The 20,970-nt window shown below is 27.8% G+C and overlaps 2 protein-coding genes and 1 pseudogene across 2 annotated transcripts; 1 reads left to right on the top strand and 2 right to left on the bottom strand.

Annotated features, from left to right (window-relative positions):
• Nucleotides 1-1,295: 1,295 nt before the first annotated feature.
• On the bottom strand, nucleotides 1,296-3,011 carry LOC149886521 (zinc finger MYM-type protein 1-like). Its single transcript, XM_090090503.1, has 2 exons — nucleotides 1,943-3,011; nucleotides 1,296-1,894 (listed from the first exon to the last, which is right to left on the bottom strand). The coding sequence occupies exons 1-2, from the start codon at nucleotides 3,009-3,011 to the stop codon at nucleotides 1,296-1,298; spliced, it is 1,668 nt and encodes a 555-aa protein (XP_089946629.1).
• Nucleotides 3,012-4,596: 1,585 nt separating this feature from the next.
• Nucleotides 4,597-19,669, top strand: LOC145189832 (uncharacterized). Its single transcript, XM_090089971.1, has 15 exons — nucleotides 4,597-5,017; nucleotides 6,002-6,152; nucleotides 10,208-10,344; nucleotides 10,694-10,818; nucleotides 11,526-11,591; nucleotides 11,728-11,758; nucleotides 12,842-12,889; nucleotides 13,175-13,247; nucleotides 13,379-13,443; nucleotides 15,951-15,993; nucleotides 16,163-16,208; nucleotides 16,329-16,481; nucleotides 16,759-16,873; nucleotides 17,098-17,222; nucleotides 17,580-19,669. The coding sequence occupies exons 2-15, from the start codon at nucleotides 6,062-6,064 to the stop codon at nucleotides 19,147-19,149; spliced, it is 2,688 nt and encodes an 895-aa protein (XP_089946097.1). The 5' UTR covers nucleotides 4,597-5,017; nucleotides 6,002-6,061; the 3' UTR covers nucleotides 19,150-19,669.
• On the bottom strand, nucleotides 8,258-9,760 carry LOC149886520 (uncharacterized; annotated as a pseudogene).
• Nucleotides 19,670-20,970: the final 1,301 nt, after the last annotated feature.

Genomic DNA, 20,970 nt, shown 5'->3' with positions numbered 1-20,970 from the left:
TACTGCTGCATTATCTCTTTACAAGTTTTTTGTTCATTAAAGCAAGAAAGCACAAAATCAGAGAAATTGAATCTCCTACATAATTCATTTAACAATCTCTATACTCTCAAATAAGTCCTTGACCATTATCAGATCATCACTAGTTGAATACTTCCAAGGTGTTCTTTCAAAAGTCTTGAATTGTTCTGCATTTCTTTTATTTTTAACGTGAGAAAGTTTTTCAACGCAAATCGTTTTTATTATTTCATAAATAAAAGAGCCTTTGATGCAGTTCATCGAGATGAGAGTTGTAACATTTTCATTAGTAAATCAATAAAACTAAAGATATCATTTTCAACACAGTTGCTGATATTTTCAGCTGTTAGAATTTTAATGTAAAGATATCGAGTCAAGCATTACAATGAATGATTTTCTTCGCTCCATAAGTTTTGAGTATTAAAAGAATTAAAGATCACAACTTTCATTACAAAGTTTTAATGACCATTATTTATGGTATAGTTCTGAGAGAACTAGGTGTCGTGCTACATCATCATTTCCAATTTTTAACAGTATCAAGTCAAATTTTAAAACAATAAGGTAAACATATTCCTGTAGAAAATGCTTTTCAGTATGGAATAAGTATCTTTCACTTAGGAATTCAAGTTGATTTAGCACAATCGTATTCGACAAGATGGAAAAAAATATAAGGGTGCATATAAAAGTAGAAAGGTGAAGTAGAAAAACAAAATGTGAAAGAAAGAGAAAAGTTGGTTCAAAAGCAGTTCGAAGATCAGCTTGGTCTGGGTGTTGAAAAGCCTCTACAACAAGAAATGATGCTCGGGCAGCTTTTGAAAATACTAACATCACAACTAGTATACGTGAAGAGCATGAGCAATATATGAGTATGATAGTGTTTTTCTGATTGACATTGAAGCGTTTGTTGTAAAGAAACTGAAAAAATATCTTCCTATTGGCATCAGGGTCGGACTGGCTTGAAAAAACGGCCAGGGAAATTTTGGTCACGGCGGCCCACTTCATTGTATGCTGCATATATTTCATATATATATAGGGGCGCCGAGAGCCTTCACGCCGCCCATGACTGCGACTATGATTAACGCCCTTATTTTTCTAAATTTACCTATATTATATTTGTAAAGGACTTTTTATTTTTAGTTGCATTATTGTTTATTATTATTTAAAGTATAAAAAAAAAATTTAAACTTCCCAGCCTAAATATTGATAAAAAGAAATATTTCTAAAACACTGCTGTAAGTTGTAGTCTAGAAATAGTAGACACAATCGCTATTCAATATTGACTAGTATAGCAACTTTTTCATCGTTTGACTAGTCGATGCCAAGACATCAATTATTGCATCGTTATTAATTCTCGGAAGAAGGTCTTTTTCACAAGACATCAACATGAATGACTGTAAACTTGACTGGCTCATCAAAGTTCTTAATCTGTTCAAAATATACTTCAATTTCGAAAATGACCTTTCACAAGCAACTTGTGATGAGGATAATGTCAGCACAAATTTGTAAGCCAGAAACAAATTTGAATACGCAAGACTATGCAAGTTAAACTTCTGGAGGACAAAGTAACAACAAACAATACATTTTTTGCAAGATTTGCATTTATTTCTGTGGCTGTCACTGTTTTCCACTTCTGGGATTGTAAAGACAGTTTCAGATTCTTCGGATTTATATTGTTGCATGTTGTCCAAGACAGAGTCAGATACTTCTGTGTCAAATATCAAGTTATATTCATCTTCAAGAGTTATTTCGAAACTTTCCCATTTCCTTGCAAAGTCCGATAATTCCGTTTGAAGCTGATCCTTTGTTACACTAGCATCAAACTTTCTGAGCAACCCACTCAGATGCTGTAATGCAGCACTAGGCATTTTTTTCAAAATTTCTGCAAAATTTCTTGGATCTAAACAAAATAAATCAGCATATAGACTACCATGCTCTGAGAATCTCTGTTTTAAACTACTGATTACTTGATCCATTACCATGTTGTGAACATTGATACGAAATTTATCTTTTGCACTTTCAAGTAGTTGATTTGCTCTAATTCTTTTCTCTTTCAAACCAGTCTGAACTTCAATGTCGAGATTCCTTTTTCCCAGTTCACTGTTCGCAAGTTCTGAAAAATGTGTAGCTGCTTGAAAAATGGAATCAAAATTTCTATCTACTTTTCTTAACTCATTAATACTGTTTTGAACCATATTATAGGCTCGTAGTACATCCATTCCAGTTGTTTGCAAATATTCAGATAATGGCGTTGTGTGCTCAAATACTTTTAAAAACAATTGTGCCGTCAAAATAAATTCAAAACTTGTCAATGAATCTAAAAGAGCTTTCGCTCTGCAACGGACGTCATTATTGAATTTGATTGATGTAGAAATATCATGAAATGTTTGTAACATGTCAATGTACAAAAAATCAATAACTTGTGTTTCTTGATCGGAGGTTTTGATGAAGAAATTTCCAAATACCTTAGTAAGAGCTCTGTCTTTCCCCCACCAACGAGTTTCACCGATTACAGATATATATTTCAATTTGCTAAATTCACGCCAAACATTGAAGCGTAAACATGATTCCCGTAAAAATACTGCACATGTGTTCAAAACACCAAATAAGGTAGCAACTTCAACAGCTTTTTTAGTAACATCACCCATTACCAAATTTAAAACATGGGCATAACACCAAACATGAATCTGACATGGGGAAACTGTATTTAACCAGGTATTGAATCCATTGTATTGACCTTGCATATTAGAAGCTCCATCGGTTGCATTGCCAATACATTTACTTACATCAATGCCTACCTTTTCAAAAACGCCACAAACCAAATCACACATTCCTTTTCCAGTTGTTGATGTGCAATTGACTATCGATATTACACGTTCATGTACAGATTCGGTTACATATCGGATCACAATAGAACACTGATCCTGTACATTAATATCTTGTGTGGTATCAATTTGAACACTAAACATACCGGCTTCTCTAATCTCTTCCACAATCATGCTCGTTAAAGATGTTGTTATTGCATCAATGACTTTATTAACAGTCGTTTTTGACAGAAAAGTGACCAAGTCGCCACGACCTGTTCTGTTGCTAACTCAAGCAATGTGTACCCAGACTCTACTGCACCTCTGTAGCTAAGTCCACGCTTACCAATAACTTTTAAAGTTTCTATGATTCTTTCTAAAATTAAACGATTCTTTTTAACCTCTTCACCATTTTGGCGCGTATAAATACTTATAATATTTTTGGCATTAATTTTTAAAACATACGACTCTGTGCAGGCTGCATGGAGTGCACTTCTTTCATGTTCTGATATTCTTTGATAAATATGCTTGGAATTTGCAATGTTATATCCACTAATGAACGTTGATTGATCTGAAGGTTTGCTAAATGCCAGACAAAAAGAACAAAATAACTTTTGTGTGTTTTCTTCAAAGGTCAGCCAGTGACGAGGTTTATTCTTTCTGAAATAAACGTTCTGGTAATTAATTTTACCGTTTAGATCAAAATTGTTTTGCTTCGGATGAAATTTAAAAAATGATTTCAAAATGTCTGCTTGTGGTTTCGGAAAATAATAATAATTGTTTTGAGTTTCTTCACTTGGCTCGCATTGATTACTGTTCAATTTATATTGAGTGTCAGAGTTAGGATAAGAGGTTGCATTGTCTTCAAAACTATCTGCCGTTTGAAATTTAGAACCATGTGCATCTGCCTCATTAGGTGATAATAATACCGCATTAGCGGGATTGCAAATTGAATGGAGATCAGTTATTATTTCTGTTGTTGCTACATCAGCCATATTGATATTAACTATTGAGTTAGTACTAAAAGATGTTGCAAACATGTTCGTTAACTTTTTACATTTCTGGCCATCGTTCTCTAAACGTGCTTTCTTTCTTATTCTTTCTTTCTCAGCACCTCCTTTTCGTTTATTCATTTTCTATGGGGTAGAGTATGTACAAACGAATATATACAAATGTTTAGTATTCGAATTTCGAATACTAACCATTTGTATAACTATTAGACAAATAAATTTGGTTTGAAACCGTAAATTCAAAAGAAACTAAAGCTGTAGATGACTTTACTTTTTCTTTCTTATTTTCTTTTTCATTTTTTTTTATGCAAATTTTCTTGTTAGTTTGTTTTAATTGTTTATAGCACATATATTTTTTGGAAATGGTTTTAACTTAAAAATAAGTTATGAATAATTAATGACTTAAAACGCACTTGCTGAAGTTTTTACGTGCCTAACTTTTTTTAAACTTGCAGTGGAAGCACACTTGCTAACGCTTGTACTAACACCGCCTAAAGATAAAGCGCGCATGCTAAACTCACTATTAATATAATACTACTTTCGATCAGCTCAAGATGGCCGCCAAAATTTATATAATTAGCCGGCAAATGGCCTTTAATTAGATGTAATTAGAGGCCAGAAAAAAAGTTATTATATTTTTAGTTAAATTTTAATTTATATTTTATTTGGAAAATAAAATGTAGCCTAACTAAAAATATAATATAATTTTTTATGCCAACCGGCCCACCGGGAATCTCCCGGTATCCCGGCGGCCCAGTCCAAGCCTGATTGGCATATTACAATATTTCAGAAAAGACATCCTGGAATATTGTATTGTGCCTATAGGATTTACTAATGATAAGCCTGCCGAACGTAACAATAAAAATTTGAAAAAATTCAGACTCCATCACAACAGATGAACCTCATGGGGAGGTGGAATGAATGATCGCTTTTGTTGACTCTTGGATTTCAGTAATCCATTTATTCAAAACAGTTCAGCTGTTGAAAAAAAACGACTTTCACACAAAGGAAGATTGTCTAAAGAAATTGTATTGCTCAAGGCTCCAGAAATTCCAGATGAAAAAGATGGAATGAATGAAATTTATTCAAAATGAAACCAATCATTATTGTGGTTTGTTTGATAAAATTTATGAGACACGCAAAAAAACTGTATTATATATATATTGTATTTTCTCAAAATGCTGAGTTAAGGTGAACATTAAAATTTTCTTTATTACTTATTCTTTATTTTTTCCTTTGTTGAAAAACTCACAAAGAGTTTTAGGATTTTTCAAATTAGGCCAATGGTTTAGAATTTAGAATTATTTCTTAAATTTTGTTTTTTCTCATCAGTGCATCTTTTGTCTTTTCTTACGGGTGTTTAACAAAAGATGATCCAACAATAAAAATCACGTGACTGGTATTAAAAAATGCTTTGAAAATGTATTTATTTCGGCGCTGACAAGTTTGAGGATACAATAATGCAAAGAAATTATGATTATTACTTGTAGAATATCTTAAAGCTCACAGTATAATGGATTATTCTTACCTATTCAATAAAAGAAATTTTTTTTCGTAAACTTAATCTTTTAAAAAAAAAAAAATTTTTTTTAAAGGTGTACACGCCATTAATATATGTAAATTACATGTGTGTATATATATATAAATATAGATATATATATATATATATATATATATATATATATATATATATATATATATATATATATATATATATATATATATATATATATATATATATATATATATATCAGGCGCTACTGCAGTTTCTCCCCTCCCTTTTTTCAAGTATATATATATATATATATATATATATATATATATATATTATATATATATATATATATATATATATATATATATATATATATATATATATATATATATTATAAAATTTATATATATATCTATACTTGTTTTTATGTTGCATGAATTGGATCCATATATATATATATATATATATATATATATATATATATATATATATATATATATATATATATATATATATATATATATATATATATATATATATATATATACATAGAGAATTATATATGTTGAAGTATGGGTGCAATATAATAAGTATAGATATGATAAATAGTGTGTATATTTAAACTGTGCATAATTGAAACTATTATTATTGTTCAAAAAATTTATTTACATTCACTTTAGTTTACGTCAAAATGAACATACCAAAAAGTTAATATTGAATGCAACTTTTTTGAAAGAAAAATGCGCAATTTAATCTCAAAAAGACTAGAGATTCCTTCTATTGGATTTAAAGTTGGAAGAAGTGAAAAGTTGAGAAGAAGTCCTAGAAAAAGTAGTTTTTTATTTTAAAATTAATTTTTATTTATAAAGTATTTGTAGGAAACCAGCTAAAACTGATAATCTTAAAAGCAATGGTAAAAACAAAATTACAATACATAATGATGCTCCTCTATAAAAAATAATTTTCATGTTTTTTAAAAAACATACTCTTTTTTTTATTTATTTGTTTTTTACCATTATTCATTTAAAAGGCTAGCTTGTATCTAAACTTTAACACCATATATCTTTTTTTTCTTCTTTAATTTATATCTTGAGTTAAATTCTAAGCATGTGGTAAGTATGATAAAGTAATTTGCAATAAGACACAACCTTAAAAAGGATTTTTAAAGCTTTAGAAAATCTATTTCAAGTTTGTTCATTTTAGTCTAAAAACAATACTTTTACAGTTTTAGTTTAATTTGAGTTCAAATCACATCAGGAAGTTCTAGTTTTTTCAGTTCTAGTTTTTCCAATAGCACCCTTGTAATATTTAGAATCATTTGCTTTTCTATTTATTTATAATATGATATGTTGCAGTGATAGCTCAGCCTGATGCAGCTGATAGCCTAAAAAGTTTATTCTTCTTTTTATGATTTTTTCCCAACTTAAGTAAGATGATCTTGTTCTTTGATTGAAACAACAATGACAGGATCTTCAAAAGACTTTACCAATCTACCTTTTTGTCATCTACACCATAACTTCATAATCTTCAAAAGGATAACTTTACCAACCTACACTTATTCTTTTTGCTATCCACGCCACAACTTTCAGTTCATCAAATGCAGCACTTACTTCAAACCTTATGGCAGCTTTTGTCTAATTTTATAAATTGGTTTGAATTTTTTCAATGTTAAAAAAAAAAAAGCTGTTATTTAAGTTTTCTCATTTAAAGTTACATATACTACATAGAGGGCATAAAAACTTTAAAAAGATGAGGCAAAATAAATGATTCTTATTTAAGGCAGTGTTTCCCAAAAATACTTTGGAAGCACTCCCCTAAATAACAGTTCGTCAGCCAAGAACCAAGAGGCCGTTTCTCCACTTTTTGTTTTTTTCAGAGTAATTCGATTTTCAAATTTTAGGGCACAAATAGTGGTAGTTGATCATTTTGTAAAGTATTTATATTTTCAAATCTAATAGTAAATTAAGTCTTATTTTTATTAATAAAAATTTGTTTTTTTAGTAATAAAAATTTGTTTGAAAGGGTGGTTTTAATCTAATAACGCTGCAAACTGAACCTAGTTGTGGACATGCAGCCTGCTGGTTTGCATTTCTTTAAACTTTAATAAACAGCGTTTTTCAGAAAGGGGTTTATATGGTTACTCTTGAGTGATTAATAAAGGAGGTTACACTTAAAGTTTTTATTCTTGTCAGGACTGATATATATTTCTCTAACAAACGTCCCATCCAGTGTTTTAAGCACCAAAGAGGTGCTTAAAGGCGAGGGTCAGTTATGTTGATGCAAACACAATACAAATAATAAATAATACAAAACTAATTTCAGGGTTTCAGAATTAAAAAAACATATATACTTAATTATGTTGGTTGTAATTTTTAAGCTGGTTGCAATAGTAAATATAAATCCAAACATTCTGTTTTACTTGAAAATGAAATACAACAGTCTGCAAATTAAAATTTATAAAATAGTTTTTTTTATTTGATCAAAAGTTCATAAAAAGAGTTAAAAAAAAAATTGATGCAGGACTAGAGTGTCAATAGAGCTGAAAATTGCTGCAAACAAAAATTGGTAATAGTTAACATTAAACACTAGGTGAATGTTTGTAAGACCGATGACATATATTCTTTTCTTGAAGTGGCATGAACTTTAACATTGATTTTAGATCTTTTACTTTTTCTATTGAGATTTCTTTTTTTTTTTTAAGCACCTTTAGTTGCATAAACTTTATATGGTTTGCCACTTTTTTATTATTTGAATTTTGGTTTCTAGTGTTATAGTTGAAAATATTTTCCAACTTCCATTCAGAACTAAACTCAGTTTTGTATTCAACACTCCATGGCTTATCAGCTGAGTATTTAAGTATCGTTACTTTAGCATATGGAACATTTTTACGCAATGAATAACTCTTAGCAACCCTTTGAAAGTCCATCATCTCTTCTTTAATTTGAATCAACTTGATTGGATTCTTTTGAGGTATGTATTATAGAATTCTGAGATTCATCTGCAACTATTTGATCGAGTATAACAAGAAGAGCACCAGATATATCATTTTCTGTTCGACCACTTATAAGTTCTGACCAGACTGCACTATAATTTTTTTTTGATATTGAGCATTGTGCAGTCAAATGAAAAACAGTCAACTTTCGTTTGTAAAAAAAGTTGGAAATGTTTGCTGTTGGTAGGCTGAAAACATTTTCCATATCAAAGCAAATAATACACTTGCTTTTATCAAGCCTATCATGATTACGTTCTTCATTAGTTTCAGCTTTGTTTTTTATGTGAATTTCATAATCTATTTTTTCATATGAGTTTGGTGAAGGATTTATTTTCATACTTTCACATTTGTCACATCTATCTTTTTTTAGTCTATGAACTTTAATGTTAAACTCTGTGTTAAATATTGATCTATACATACTTTTTTTTTTGCAGGAATAACATTGTCAGAAACACATTTTTCACAATATTTCTCATACAAGATGGTCATATTCAGATTTTCTTGAATGTACTCTTTGTTTGTACTTTTGCGACTAAAGTGACTGTCAATTCTGGGAATGCTTTGAATATGTTTACGTACAGAATCTTTAATGTAATTTGGGACAGTTCGACTAGGTACTTTACCTCTTTTATACTGTTGAGGTGTTCCTGTTGTTTTGTTTTTTGATAATGGTAATTTCTAATTCTTTTTTCATCAATATCTAGAGTAAATTCTTTGCAAACATGTATAAGTTCATCAGAAACAATAAAATAATATGAATAACTATGTTTTTTTAATTCTGAATTTTCAGCAAAACGAGACCCCTTTTTTGTTCTTTACATTTGTAGTTTGTAAAAAAGTAAAAAAGATGTTTTTCTTGATCATTTAAAATCCAGTGTTGTTTGTGCAAAGTTTCTTGATCAGCAATGCTTATTTTTAATTTACATTTAAAACAATATTGAGTGTGGTCTCTCTTACAGTCTTTTATAAATTTCACCCGTTGTATTTTGCCATTTGAGGCTATGTATTGCTGACCACTTTGTCTAAGTTTTTTTCTTATTTCTTTTTTCCAGGAGATAGGGTCTCTTTTTTGTTTGCGTCTAAGATTTTTTCTAGTTCTCCTGTGTTTTCTGCTACTTTCCCTGGCATCTCTGTTCGAATCAGTTTGATTAAGGAAATCATCATTTTTATCAACATGTTGTGATTGAATAACAATCATAGATTCAGAGTTGTTGAATTGAAGATTATGTTGTAATTGAATGTAATCTTGTTCCTTTAAGTTTCTAAATTAATAAATATTATATATACAATAATAATACCAATATTAACAGTTATAATATATTAAATTTATAGATCTATATAGTAAGCATTGACTAGTCTAAACAATTGGTGATTTTATAATTTAGAGAACTTTATATTTAAATTCGTACCTTTGAGAGACTTCATCAGTAATTTCATAGTACACCATTTTATTGATAACAAATAGAGTTTTAGTGGTTGTTTAACAGCGTAAATAAAGTCTTGGCTAATCTGATTGGTCAAAGGACATACACTTAGTTGATAATAACAGTCATCTCTTTTTTGGACATATGGCCTTCTGGTTCTTTTAATATGACCCTAAGTTTTATGATTTTTGTGACTAGAATCACTTAAAACATAGATTTCATCATAGAACATTTTTTAGTAATAAACAGAAAAAAAAGTCAAAACTGGATGTACAGCCTCTTGGTTCTTGGCTCGCGAGTTATTTTTTACCTATTAATATTTTTATGGTTTAAGAACATATTCCAGGATGACACTCATTAAAACTAACTTCAGATGGTGGCATAAATATTTTTCAGCAAGATAAACTAATATTTGTTTTTTTCTTAGCAGTTGATAATTTTAATATCTTGGCTAAAATATATTTAATTAGAATATCACGAAAATACGCAACATGCTGTGAAGGAGGAAAAAGTTAGGAAGCTGTTTTCTGGCTACAAGTTTTTTTTGGATGTTCATACCGAATCAAAATCTACAGAAATTCGAAATCAAATTTTAAGCCTCGGTGGAGTAAGTATTTTATTACATATTTGGGTTTTTGTTTTGTATAAAATGTTTAGTGAGTTTGATAAAATTAAAAATGATTTCTTTTTTAATCAATGGATATTGAAGCTTAAGCACTACATGAAATTTAATAAAGTTAATTTTTTTATTAGTGAGCTTACCATTAAATTGTTGTGTTTAACTCTAATGAAAGATTACTACTTTTTTTTTTTAGATGCTTAGTAATGATATAAAGTTTGCTCTTGCTTACATGAATATTATTGTAGCTTTATAAAAATTGTTGTTGCTTGCATTAATAAAAAAGTTAAAAAGTTAATAAAATGTTTCATAAAAATTCTTTTTCTTTTTTTTATAGGAAGTTGAAGAGTTTCTAAGTAAAGATATAAAAGTTGTTATAACCAATCAAATAACAGATAAGGTGGATAGCAAGAAGTTAGTAGGAAACAGTCCAATATCTAATGGGCCCAGTCCAATACAAGTGTAAGTGAATTGTGGGATTTAGCCAGTTGTGTCACAGAGGAGCTGCAGTGCTTTAAGTAATAAAATTGCTGTGTATTCCAATTATTGGTCACAAACCTGGGTACATAGTTCTTTTAAACTTGCCTTTGAAAATAGATGGGTGGCTGCTATTTATCTTACAAGTTCATCTGTTTTATACTTATTTCATTTTAGCTTGAAATATTTTATGAACTAACAAAAATCAAATGAAAAGTATGTTTATTGTAACTACTATTAATTATTATAACTAGTATAAAAAATTAGTAAAAATCAGTAAATTACTTTATTAATCTTCTTGCAATATAAAAAATGTTTCTGCTTCTCATTGTGAGTGAAGTTTAATAAAAATATTACATTATAAATATTACATTGATTTTTAGAATTTTTATTTGCGCTATTTATAGCAAGTTTCTTGAAAAAAATATCAAAATACTTTTTCAAAGAGGTTACTTGACAAAGTTTTTTATTTAATGGATATATGCGTTATTTCTTGCATATATGTATTACTTCTAACATATATATATAAATTATTTTTAATATATGTGTTTTTTGCATATATGTGTTTGTTAGGAAGTAAATTATTGACGTCCTAAACTAATAGTTATAGTTAATAAATTAATATTTATTTTTTCTCTTTTAAGTAAACTTGCTTGTTTCTATTTTTATTAAACTTATATCTATTGTTTTAGCTTTTCAAGTAAACGAGCATTCTTGCAAATAGCATCACCATTTAGTTCTCATTCTCCTCAACTTAGGTTTATTACCATTTATTGCTTTTTTTAGCTGTTTGAAGTTGCTTTAATTGTTAATCAAGTTTTTCAGTTATTATCATAAAATATTGACTAAAACTGAAATCATTTTTATAATTTTTTTTATTTAAAAATATTTTAGCATTGATGCCATGAAAATGAAGAATACTAATGTAAGTTTTTAATTTTTTTCTATAATTAGCATAGTAAATATTTATCTTTATTTATTTATTTTTTTTCGGTTTTTGTTGCAGAGTATTTTTTTTTTACAGACATAATTTATAATAATTTATAATAGACATAATTTATACAGACATAATTAATATATTTAATATATTTCCTTCCATGATAGTCCTTTAGGTAACTCACATTCTTCACAATTCATTATACAAAGTTTCTATCAAATGGAATGTGTTAAACTTGATCTAAACTATGTCTTCTTGGGAGTTTATACAGATATTTTATGAAAAACCCAATTTTTTTTTAAAAAAAAGTTGTACAAAAGTTGCAAAATTTTTAGAATAAAAAAAATGTGTATAAAAATGTGTAGTAAAACACCAATACAATTAAAAATATGTGTAAAGAACGTCATTATAAAAAAAAATTGGAATTCGTTAAGTAATTCTCGAGTTATTGCTAATTATATCCGACTAAAAAGTGTTGAGCCCAATCGATATATTGTTACATAAGTGGTTCAGTGGGAGAGTGAAATGCTCGTTATTATAAATTCCTGACAGTTCTCTCTCAGGTTTATCTTAAAGTGAAGGAAAAACGTAGTGAAGTTTTTAAATAAAAATCATATTTATAAAAAATTATACATAAAACAAAGTTTATTGCAAAAAATTTAAAAAAAAAGGATTTTTTTATAATAATTGTTCTTTTGTATTTTAAAAACATTTGTTTATATTAATAGAAAAAATACTTAATAAGTGTATATAATAAGTGTATATCATAAGTGTTTATAATAAGTGTATATAATAAGTGTATATAATAAGTGTATATAATAAGTGTATATAATAAGTGTATATAAACTATTTATAAAAATGTTTATATAATTGTGAAATAAACTAGTATTTATTTTGCTATCAAATCTTTTAGAAAAATTGCAAAAAAAAAGTTTGAATACGGAATTTCTTTGCATTCCTTTTTTCTCTATTTAGACACCTGCTATGTTTGTATAATCCGTTTTGACTATTTAGAGTGAATTAGTTTTAGTTTAGAAAAACAAAATTATTTAATAATAATTTATTTCATAGACTACTATTACACGAGGCAAGATGGCCCTAAACAAAGTATTACCAACAGTAAGATATTTTGAATTTTTTTGTTGTTTATGGTCATTTGTCAGAACTCATTGCAATTTAAAAAACTGTTTATGATGTTTGTAAGTTTTTTCATTTGGTAGTATCTTAAACTTAATTATGAGTTAGCTTAGAGTGAGTACTTTGTGACATATCCAATTAATCAAATAATAGAAAGTAATAATTTTAGAATTAGTATCTGCACTTATTATCATCATTCACAGAAAAAAAGCTCATAAAATCATTTTGAATAAGTTTACAGCTGTGCACTGATTGTTTTAATTGTAGAAACACAGTTGTGGAACAAATGATATCATTGGAAAAGCACTTCAGCTTGGAGCACAAGTAATTTCTATTGAAGGTATTTCTATTGAAGTAATTTCTACAATATTTTTAAATATTAATATTTCAATATTAATCGAAGTTGCAACAATTTTTGTTTTACCTTGACCTTATCATTAACTTTTTAAAGTCGTTTTTCTATATTTTTAGACTTTACACGATACTACATGAGAAAATCAAATAAGGAAAAAGAGAGTAAAAAACCACTCAAAATGGTAACTTGAACTGATTTCTAATCTTATTTTAATCTTTCTATTAAACTGTTTATCTTTTAAGAGTATACAAAAATGTTGATTAAAAAGGAGTTATCATGAAAACATCTGGTAACAATCTTTTAGCTTTTTTTTAAAAAAATGTTAGGTGAAGTTTGACAAAGCAAATATTGACTTATTTATAAGATTCAATTTTGATTTATTTAATTATATTAATAAAGAATGTATGTTGGTATGATAAATATTTTCGCATACACCTTAGTTAGGGATTGTCATCCCATTTTATATTATCAATACCAGGATTTTGGCATTACATTTACCCAGGTTCCCAGAATTTATAATTACAAGCTCTTGAAAGAAATAAACAAATTAACTAAGTAAAATTTCAAGAAAATCAAATTAGTTGAAAAAAGTCAAAACTATTTGTTAAATATTATAGACTTGATTGTTTTTACAGATTAATATAAAAACTTAATTATTGTTTATTGTTTTTTAAAATAAGTTTTAAAGAAATTGAGTGCATCCAAAGTTTCATCTCCATAATGACTTCTTGTTTCAGTTGCAAAAAGTCTGGTTGCAGAATAAGTGCATTCAGACTCTACACTGGTAGGTTTAACAGTCATTAAAAAATCTTACAGTCTTTACAAAAAGCTAATTCATATTTCCATTTTCAAGCAACTGCATTTCTTTTGGAATTTTTGCCAACAGTGTTTTACATGGAATTAACATTCTCCTCAAGTTTGCTTTTTTTATAGCCTTAGATGTTCTTTAAGAGGAGAAAATATAGATTCAGGTGGACTCATGAAAATCAGAAACAATTTTGAGAAGTGTCTCACCAAATTTGTTAAAACACTAAGCATGTTTACATAAAATATTTTAATGTTTATTATTACTTTAATGTTTATTATTATTTTAATGTTTATTAATATTTTAATGTTTATTATTATTATTAAGTAAAATAATTCCAAGATTTTTCAAGTTGAAAAAATTTTATGACTAGTTAAATTATAATGTGCAGTTGCTTATAATTCCAGCTTAAATTTTTCCGATCATTTTAAAATTTATTACTTTTGGTGTCTTTTGTTATAATTTAATATTTGAAGACCACACTGGAAAAACGATCAAGCTACATTTTTGCTTTTTTTGGGTTTTTGCCCCTGTTATATTCGGCTGCAGTTTAACTATATAATAATTGACTATATAACTAGAAAACCGATCAAATTACACAGATATTTAGCTTAGCAAATAAGTGAGCTATGGTGTGATGGTGTTTTGAAGTTTAAAAATCAAATTTACTCAAAACAATAAAAATGTAGCTTGATCGTTTTTCCAGTGTGGTCTTCATTTATTTTACATTATTTTAATTTCTATTATTATTATTTTAATGTTTATTACTATTTTAATTTTTTTAATTATTTTAATGCTTATTATTATTTTAATGTTTATTATTATTTTCATGTTTATTATTATTGTTATTTATTATTATTGTTACTTATTGTTATTATTATTATTATTTATTATTATTATTATTATTATTATTATTATTATTATTATTATTATTATTATTATTATTATTATTATTATTATTATTATTATTGTTGTTATTATTATTATTATTATTATTATTATTATTATTATTATTATTATTATTATTATTATTATTATTATTATCATTATCATTATCATTATCATTATTATTATTATTATTATTATTATTATTATTATTATTATTATTATTATTATTATTATTATCATTATTATCATTATTATTATTATTATTATTATTTTTGTTATTATTATTATTATTATTGTTGTTATTATTATTATTATTATTATTATTATTATTATTATTATTATTATTATTATTATTATTATTATTATTATTATTATTATTATTATTATTATTATTATTACTATTATTATTATTGTTGTTGTTATTATTATTGTTATTGTTATTATTATTATTATTATTATTATTATTATTATTATTATTATTATTTTGAGTAATAATTGCCCCTTTTTATTCCGAATACTCAAACCTTAATTGAAGAAATTTAAGTTTAAAAATGTTCAACCAAATAAGTTTATAAGAGAGAAATCAAGGGAACTGTTAGCTATTTTTACTTGTAAACCTTGAAAAACTTGTTACCTTAAAAAGTGTAATCCAGGGATTTTGGATTTTAAAAAACCGCAGAATTCTGGGATTCTAAATCCTTATCTTAGAAAATACATATTTTTAACTTGTTAAAGATATTTTTAGATGAATGTTTTTAACTTTTTAAAGATGAATGAGAAACTTTAAAGATCCTTATTGTTAAAAGTTATGGAGTTTTAGAGTTGTGTACTCCACTGAAATCTATAGGGAATTATAAAATTAAATTTAGAAGAATTATAATACATACATAAAAGTTTTAATCCTTTAAGATTCCTTATGAGGATGGCTTTTAAAGAGTGAATGATCTTTAACTTTATTTTTTTTTTTTACCTGTTATGAATTTGTTTTTTTATAGCTCTGTTCAAGCCGATTAAAAAAAGGAACAACAGACACGCAAGGTTTTTGTTTATAATTAATTAATTTTTAATCTTTGATTTTTTTAAATCCTCATTTTACAAGAATGTTATTTTATTATCTGTGCTTTACCTACTTTTAGTCTTTTACTTTTTTGTTGTTCCTTTTGTAAACATGTTTCAATATTTTCTAAAAATTTTAAAATTTCTTTAGTGATTAGATTAAAGGAAGTTTTTTTTAAGTTTGAGGATAAATCAAGGTAATTTTTTTCTCTCTTTTACAATACTTCTATTTACAATCACCAAATGTTATCTGAATTTTAGGTTGTTGTTTTTGGTAACAAATTTAATTTGTGTAAAATGTGTCTTACCTCTCACAGATGTTTTCGACCTCTCATTTATCAAATGAAGCAATGGCCAAAAATATACTACAACACTTGTCTTTTTCAATGTCCATTTGAATTACCTAAACCAAACAAACTGGATGTGTTGGAGAAGCTAGAAAAAGAAACATTAACAGAGGAACTTGAAAGGTACTTATCAAAGAGTTTTTTTTAATACAACAAATTTTTTTTTAATAAACAAAATTTCTGCAAAAATATCTTTCAAAACGCATGATATTATCTAAAAATTATTAAATGTAATCGAACAACATTTATTTAATCAAAACATGAAAAGTTAATTTTTTTTATTTTGGTTGACAACTTTTCAACTTTCACCTTTGTTAAGTTTGTTTTGAAAGCTTTTGTATTTGTAATGATCTTTTTTTTTAATTTAATAAATATGAAATTTTATTGTTGTTGATAAAAGTGATATGAAAGTTGGAAGAGAGGAACATAGTAATACTAAAGAAGTTGAGAAGTATCGATCGAAAAAGTGCGGTTATTGTGACTGCTGCAATCTGCGTTACACTGATTTGCTGAAGGTACTTTGTTCCAAAATACAGTTTGCTTTATTTTCTCGAGCCAATCATAATCTCTAAAATTTTAAAAAATTGTTCTTAACTTTATCTGTGTGTCTGTAGTGCGACTGGTAGTGCTCCAAAAAATTTTGTGTTTTATAAATAACCTCTTTAAATTGATTTTTGGAAGAATATCAATGAAGAATATGCAAAATAAAAATTACAAAAGTATCTTCTTTATCTTTAAGCATTTACAAGGCCAGACTCATAGGAAGTTTGTGGATAACAACATGAACTTTGGTTCTCTCGATAAACTCATTGCTGGGGGCACGTCGTTTAAAGATTTTCTAGCACTCACTAAAAGGAAAACAAGGCAAGTATAAACTATTGATAAGTTATTTTATTTGCTCTTAGAAGAAATTACAAAAATTATAGAATATATATATAAGAATATATATATCTTATATATATAATATATATAAGAAGAAATTACAAAAATTATAAAACATCTTAAAAAGGAAGAGAGCATTTTAAAAAAAAAAATTTAAATGCTCTCTTCTTCTTTAAGATGTTTTATTGCCAAAGTTTAAAAGAAAAGTTTACTCGCCTCCGAATTCCCAGCGGCGTTTTAGCATCATCAGGTTAATCTAATAAGCAGCAATGTTCTTTTCCGTCATTTAAAGTAAAATAATACAAAACGTTTGTTTGTTTTTCTCTTCTTCTTCTGTAGAACGGTTCTAAAAGATAAAATAAATTCAGTTCAAGAAGTTGATTTCAATTTCCACAAAACGTCGTCAACTATAAACAACATTTATGAAAATTCTCATCCGAAAAAACGTCTTGTTTTTGAAAAAATTGCAGCCAACCTTAACGTTGAACATTCTATTTCTCTCGAAAATACATTTCAGTCGAACGCGTCGCCGATTAGAGAAAAAATAGAGAGCCATGTTCAGAAATGCTCCTTGTGCCGTGCTCTAAACAGTGATTCTACAATCTGCACTTTCGTTGACAATCTTATTGGGGAATCTAATAATTTACAAACGAAATCAAAAGAATGCGAGGAGACAACTTCTAGATGCATTCATGATCCGGATATTTCTCTGTTGAATGTTGGAGAATGTTTAAAAGAAGGTAAATCAATTAGGCTAAAAGAAGAACTATCAGAAATTTATGAAAAAGAAAATTTTAATGGTTCTTACAGTGGAAGCGAAGTCCATCAAAGCGACATTGGAGATTTGCTAATGACCCCTCATCAGTCTATCCCTCCAACAACCGTGAAAAAAACTATTTTACAAAACCCTTCGCATGTAAAAGTTTTGCAAATTTGTAACAACGAACCTTGCGGAAAATCTGCTGCGTTAGAGAAAAGTTATCAGTTTGATGAAGAAATAAACCAATCTAAAATTTTTAGAAGATTAAGAAGGCGTTTAGGAAAAAGTTTTCGAACACAGTCATCTTACATATCACAAAACCAGTCTGATGACGAAAGCGAGTTCTTAGAAATATTAAACGACGAGTTGTCAGAAAATTTCAGTCATTGCAACGGCGGTTTAATACAAAGAAATTTTTACAGCAACTCTAACCGGCTGGAAAGCAAGTTTAGTCTAGTAAATAAAGACAGTTCCGTAAAGTCCACACCACCGAGCGATTGCTTAGTGTCGCCGCGTTCTAACAACAATAGAAACAATTCTAAGCGTTTATTAAACGTTTACACTGACTCCTTTAACTATTCGATAGACCTATCGACAGAATTAGATAGAAATGTTTTATATCAAAATCAAGCGTCTAAACGATGTTCTGCCTTCGTTTCACCAGTCGATAATTTGCAACCTTTTTCAAGAAACACCGATAAACTAAATGATACAAAAGCACTCTATCCTGAGACATTCTTAAGTATTTCTGACGAACTCTCTGAGAATACGGCAGCTTTAACTAAGACTTCAGTTAGAAGTAGTGATTGCGAAGTCTTGACAGAAAAACACGTCACGCTCTCTTCGAGATTGGATACTGCTGCTGCTGCACTTTTAAAACCACCGGAGGTTTGTTTAGGAACATATGAGCAGTCGTTTCGACACGATGAAGATGATCATCCGAAAAAACATTTTAAAGCTTCCAAATCTTTTGCCAAAGTAATTTTTGTACGGGATTTTCAAGAAGTTTCAGAAGATGCAAAATTTTTTTTGCCGTCAAATAACGAAAAGCAGGAATTAAGGATTTTGAAAAAGCGAATAGCTTCGCCCGACAATTTTGTGAGACTGCGGAAACGCAGTCGCACAACTCCCTCAAATTTTAAAGTGTAAGTTATTTTTACTAGTTAAAAGCTTAAAAAGATATTCAAACCAAAGAATTTTAATTCAAAAAACTTGGAATGTTTTTTGTGTGATCGAATACGAAAAAACTAATATTAAAAATCAACAAGTAATCATAAAAAAATTTGCGATCGATGAGAGAACTAATAAAGGGATTTCTTTTTATTACTGATTTACCAGCCAAATGCTTTCCGAAGTTTTGACCTATCTCGATATTATAGTTAGGCAACTTTTTGTTGGCAAGGTTTTCGTTGTCAAACAGAATTTCTTTTAATTAGAATTATTTCTACGACTAACGGTTTTTCACACCGATGGTACTTCCGTTAAATACAAATTTTAAATGCACGAGATATGGTGTGAGCCGATATTCTTTTTACTATAAATTTCTTGGCACGAGAAATCTCGTTACGAAAATCCAGCATCAAAGTCATTAACGGAATTAGTTTTATTCAGATAATTTTTTTATTTTTCATGTGAAATTGAGTTTTGAATATTTTTTATTTTTTAATTATTTCAGTTATATTTTCCTGGGTTCTTGTGCGCGTAAGTTTTGATATAAACTGTGCACGAATGATTCGTGTAGAGAAGAAAATATCGTTGAACATTAACCCTTTAGCGCCCACCAGGGCTTAAAATTTTCAAAAAACTCCAAAAACTTCAAAAAGCAATTGTTTTAGGGCCTAGATTATGAATTAAAAAATAAAATTTTAAAATTTCACTAGCAAACCCAATTTTGTCATTGTAGCATATGTGATACATATAAATTCAGATAGCATTTTGTGATAGTTTCAAAAAGAGGAAACTCTCTTAAATACTTCTAAAACTTACATGTGTTATTAATTTAAAATAAAATAAACAAATAAGCTTTAATATTCGTAAAAAAACAGGAAAAAACTCTCTTTGAAAATACCTTGTCTGACAACAATCATCCGATTTTTAAAAAGACAATTTTGATGTGTTTTTAAGTCTTGATTATCTAATTATATTAACCTAGCTAAATCAGATCAACAAAAATATGTTGTAAATATGCTACAAAAGGTGTTTTTGAGATCACTGTGTTGACAGGATGGCCATAAAAGGTTTCTGAAGTTATGTAGCAGATCTGCTACACGGGCGCTAAAGGGTTAAACGACAGAATCTCCTCTTATCTATTTTTTTTGCATGCGTTACATGAACACGTTTTAATTTAAACGAGCGAATCCTAATCAGTTCGCTTAAGTAAGCATTCTTCTGCAGTTCAATAAACTAATTATTTTAGAAACTGTAAGAAAATTATATTATAAAAGTTAAAAATTATCGCACAATAGTTAATAATGGCTAATACTTATGCTAGCTGCAAGTTTGCTTTTTGCATAGTAAGATAATTGCTTGCAATGGTCACTGACAATTTTTAATAAGAAAAGAATTTGCTTTTCATCTTTGAACAACTTCTTTTTGAAATCTTTAAGAAGAGTGACTTCTCGTCAGGCCCTCAAAACTTACCGAGCGTGACCTTTATTTTCTTCCCAATTTAGCAATCAGCAATAAGAAGACTTTCTGAAAGTTGTAGCAATTCTAACAGTTTCTTAAATTTGTAAATGCAAGACTGCTCTAGGGGCCAATCCTATAAAGCTGAAAAATGCGTAATTTACGCAAAAAAGGATTTTTCTTACGCAAATTAAATTTCTGTCAACTCTAATCTGTTTTTTTGCGTAAATAACGCATTTTCAGTTTTTAGGATTGGCCCAGGTTGCATCGAAATGCATCAGACTGAATGCTTAATCTTTATGAGAAATGTTCGGCAGGAGCTTCTTCCATTGCATCAACCATTAA

This window comes from Hydra viridissima, unplaced genomic scaffold (genome assembly GCF_058129835.1).
Source record: "Hydra viridissima isolate aposymbiotic clone 2 unplaced genomic scaffold, HvirCarnegie_v1 scaffold_6, whole genome shotgun sequence".
NCBI lineage: Eukaryota > Metazoa > Cnidaria > Hydrozoa > Anthoathecata > Hydridae > Hydra > Hydra viridissima.
This window is presented reverse-complemented; position numbering and strand designations above follow the sequence as displayed.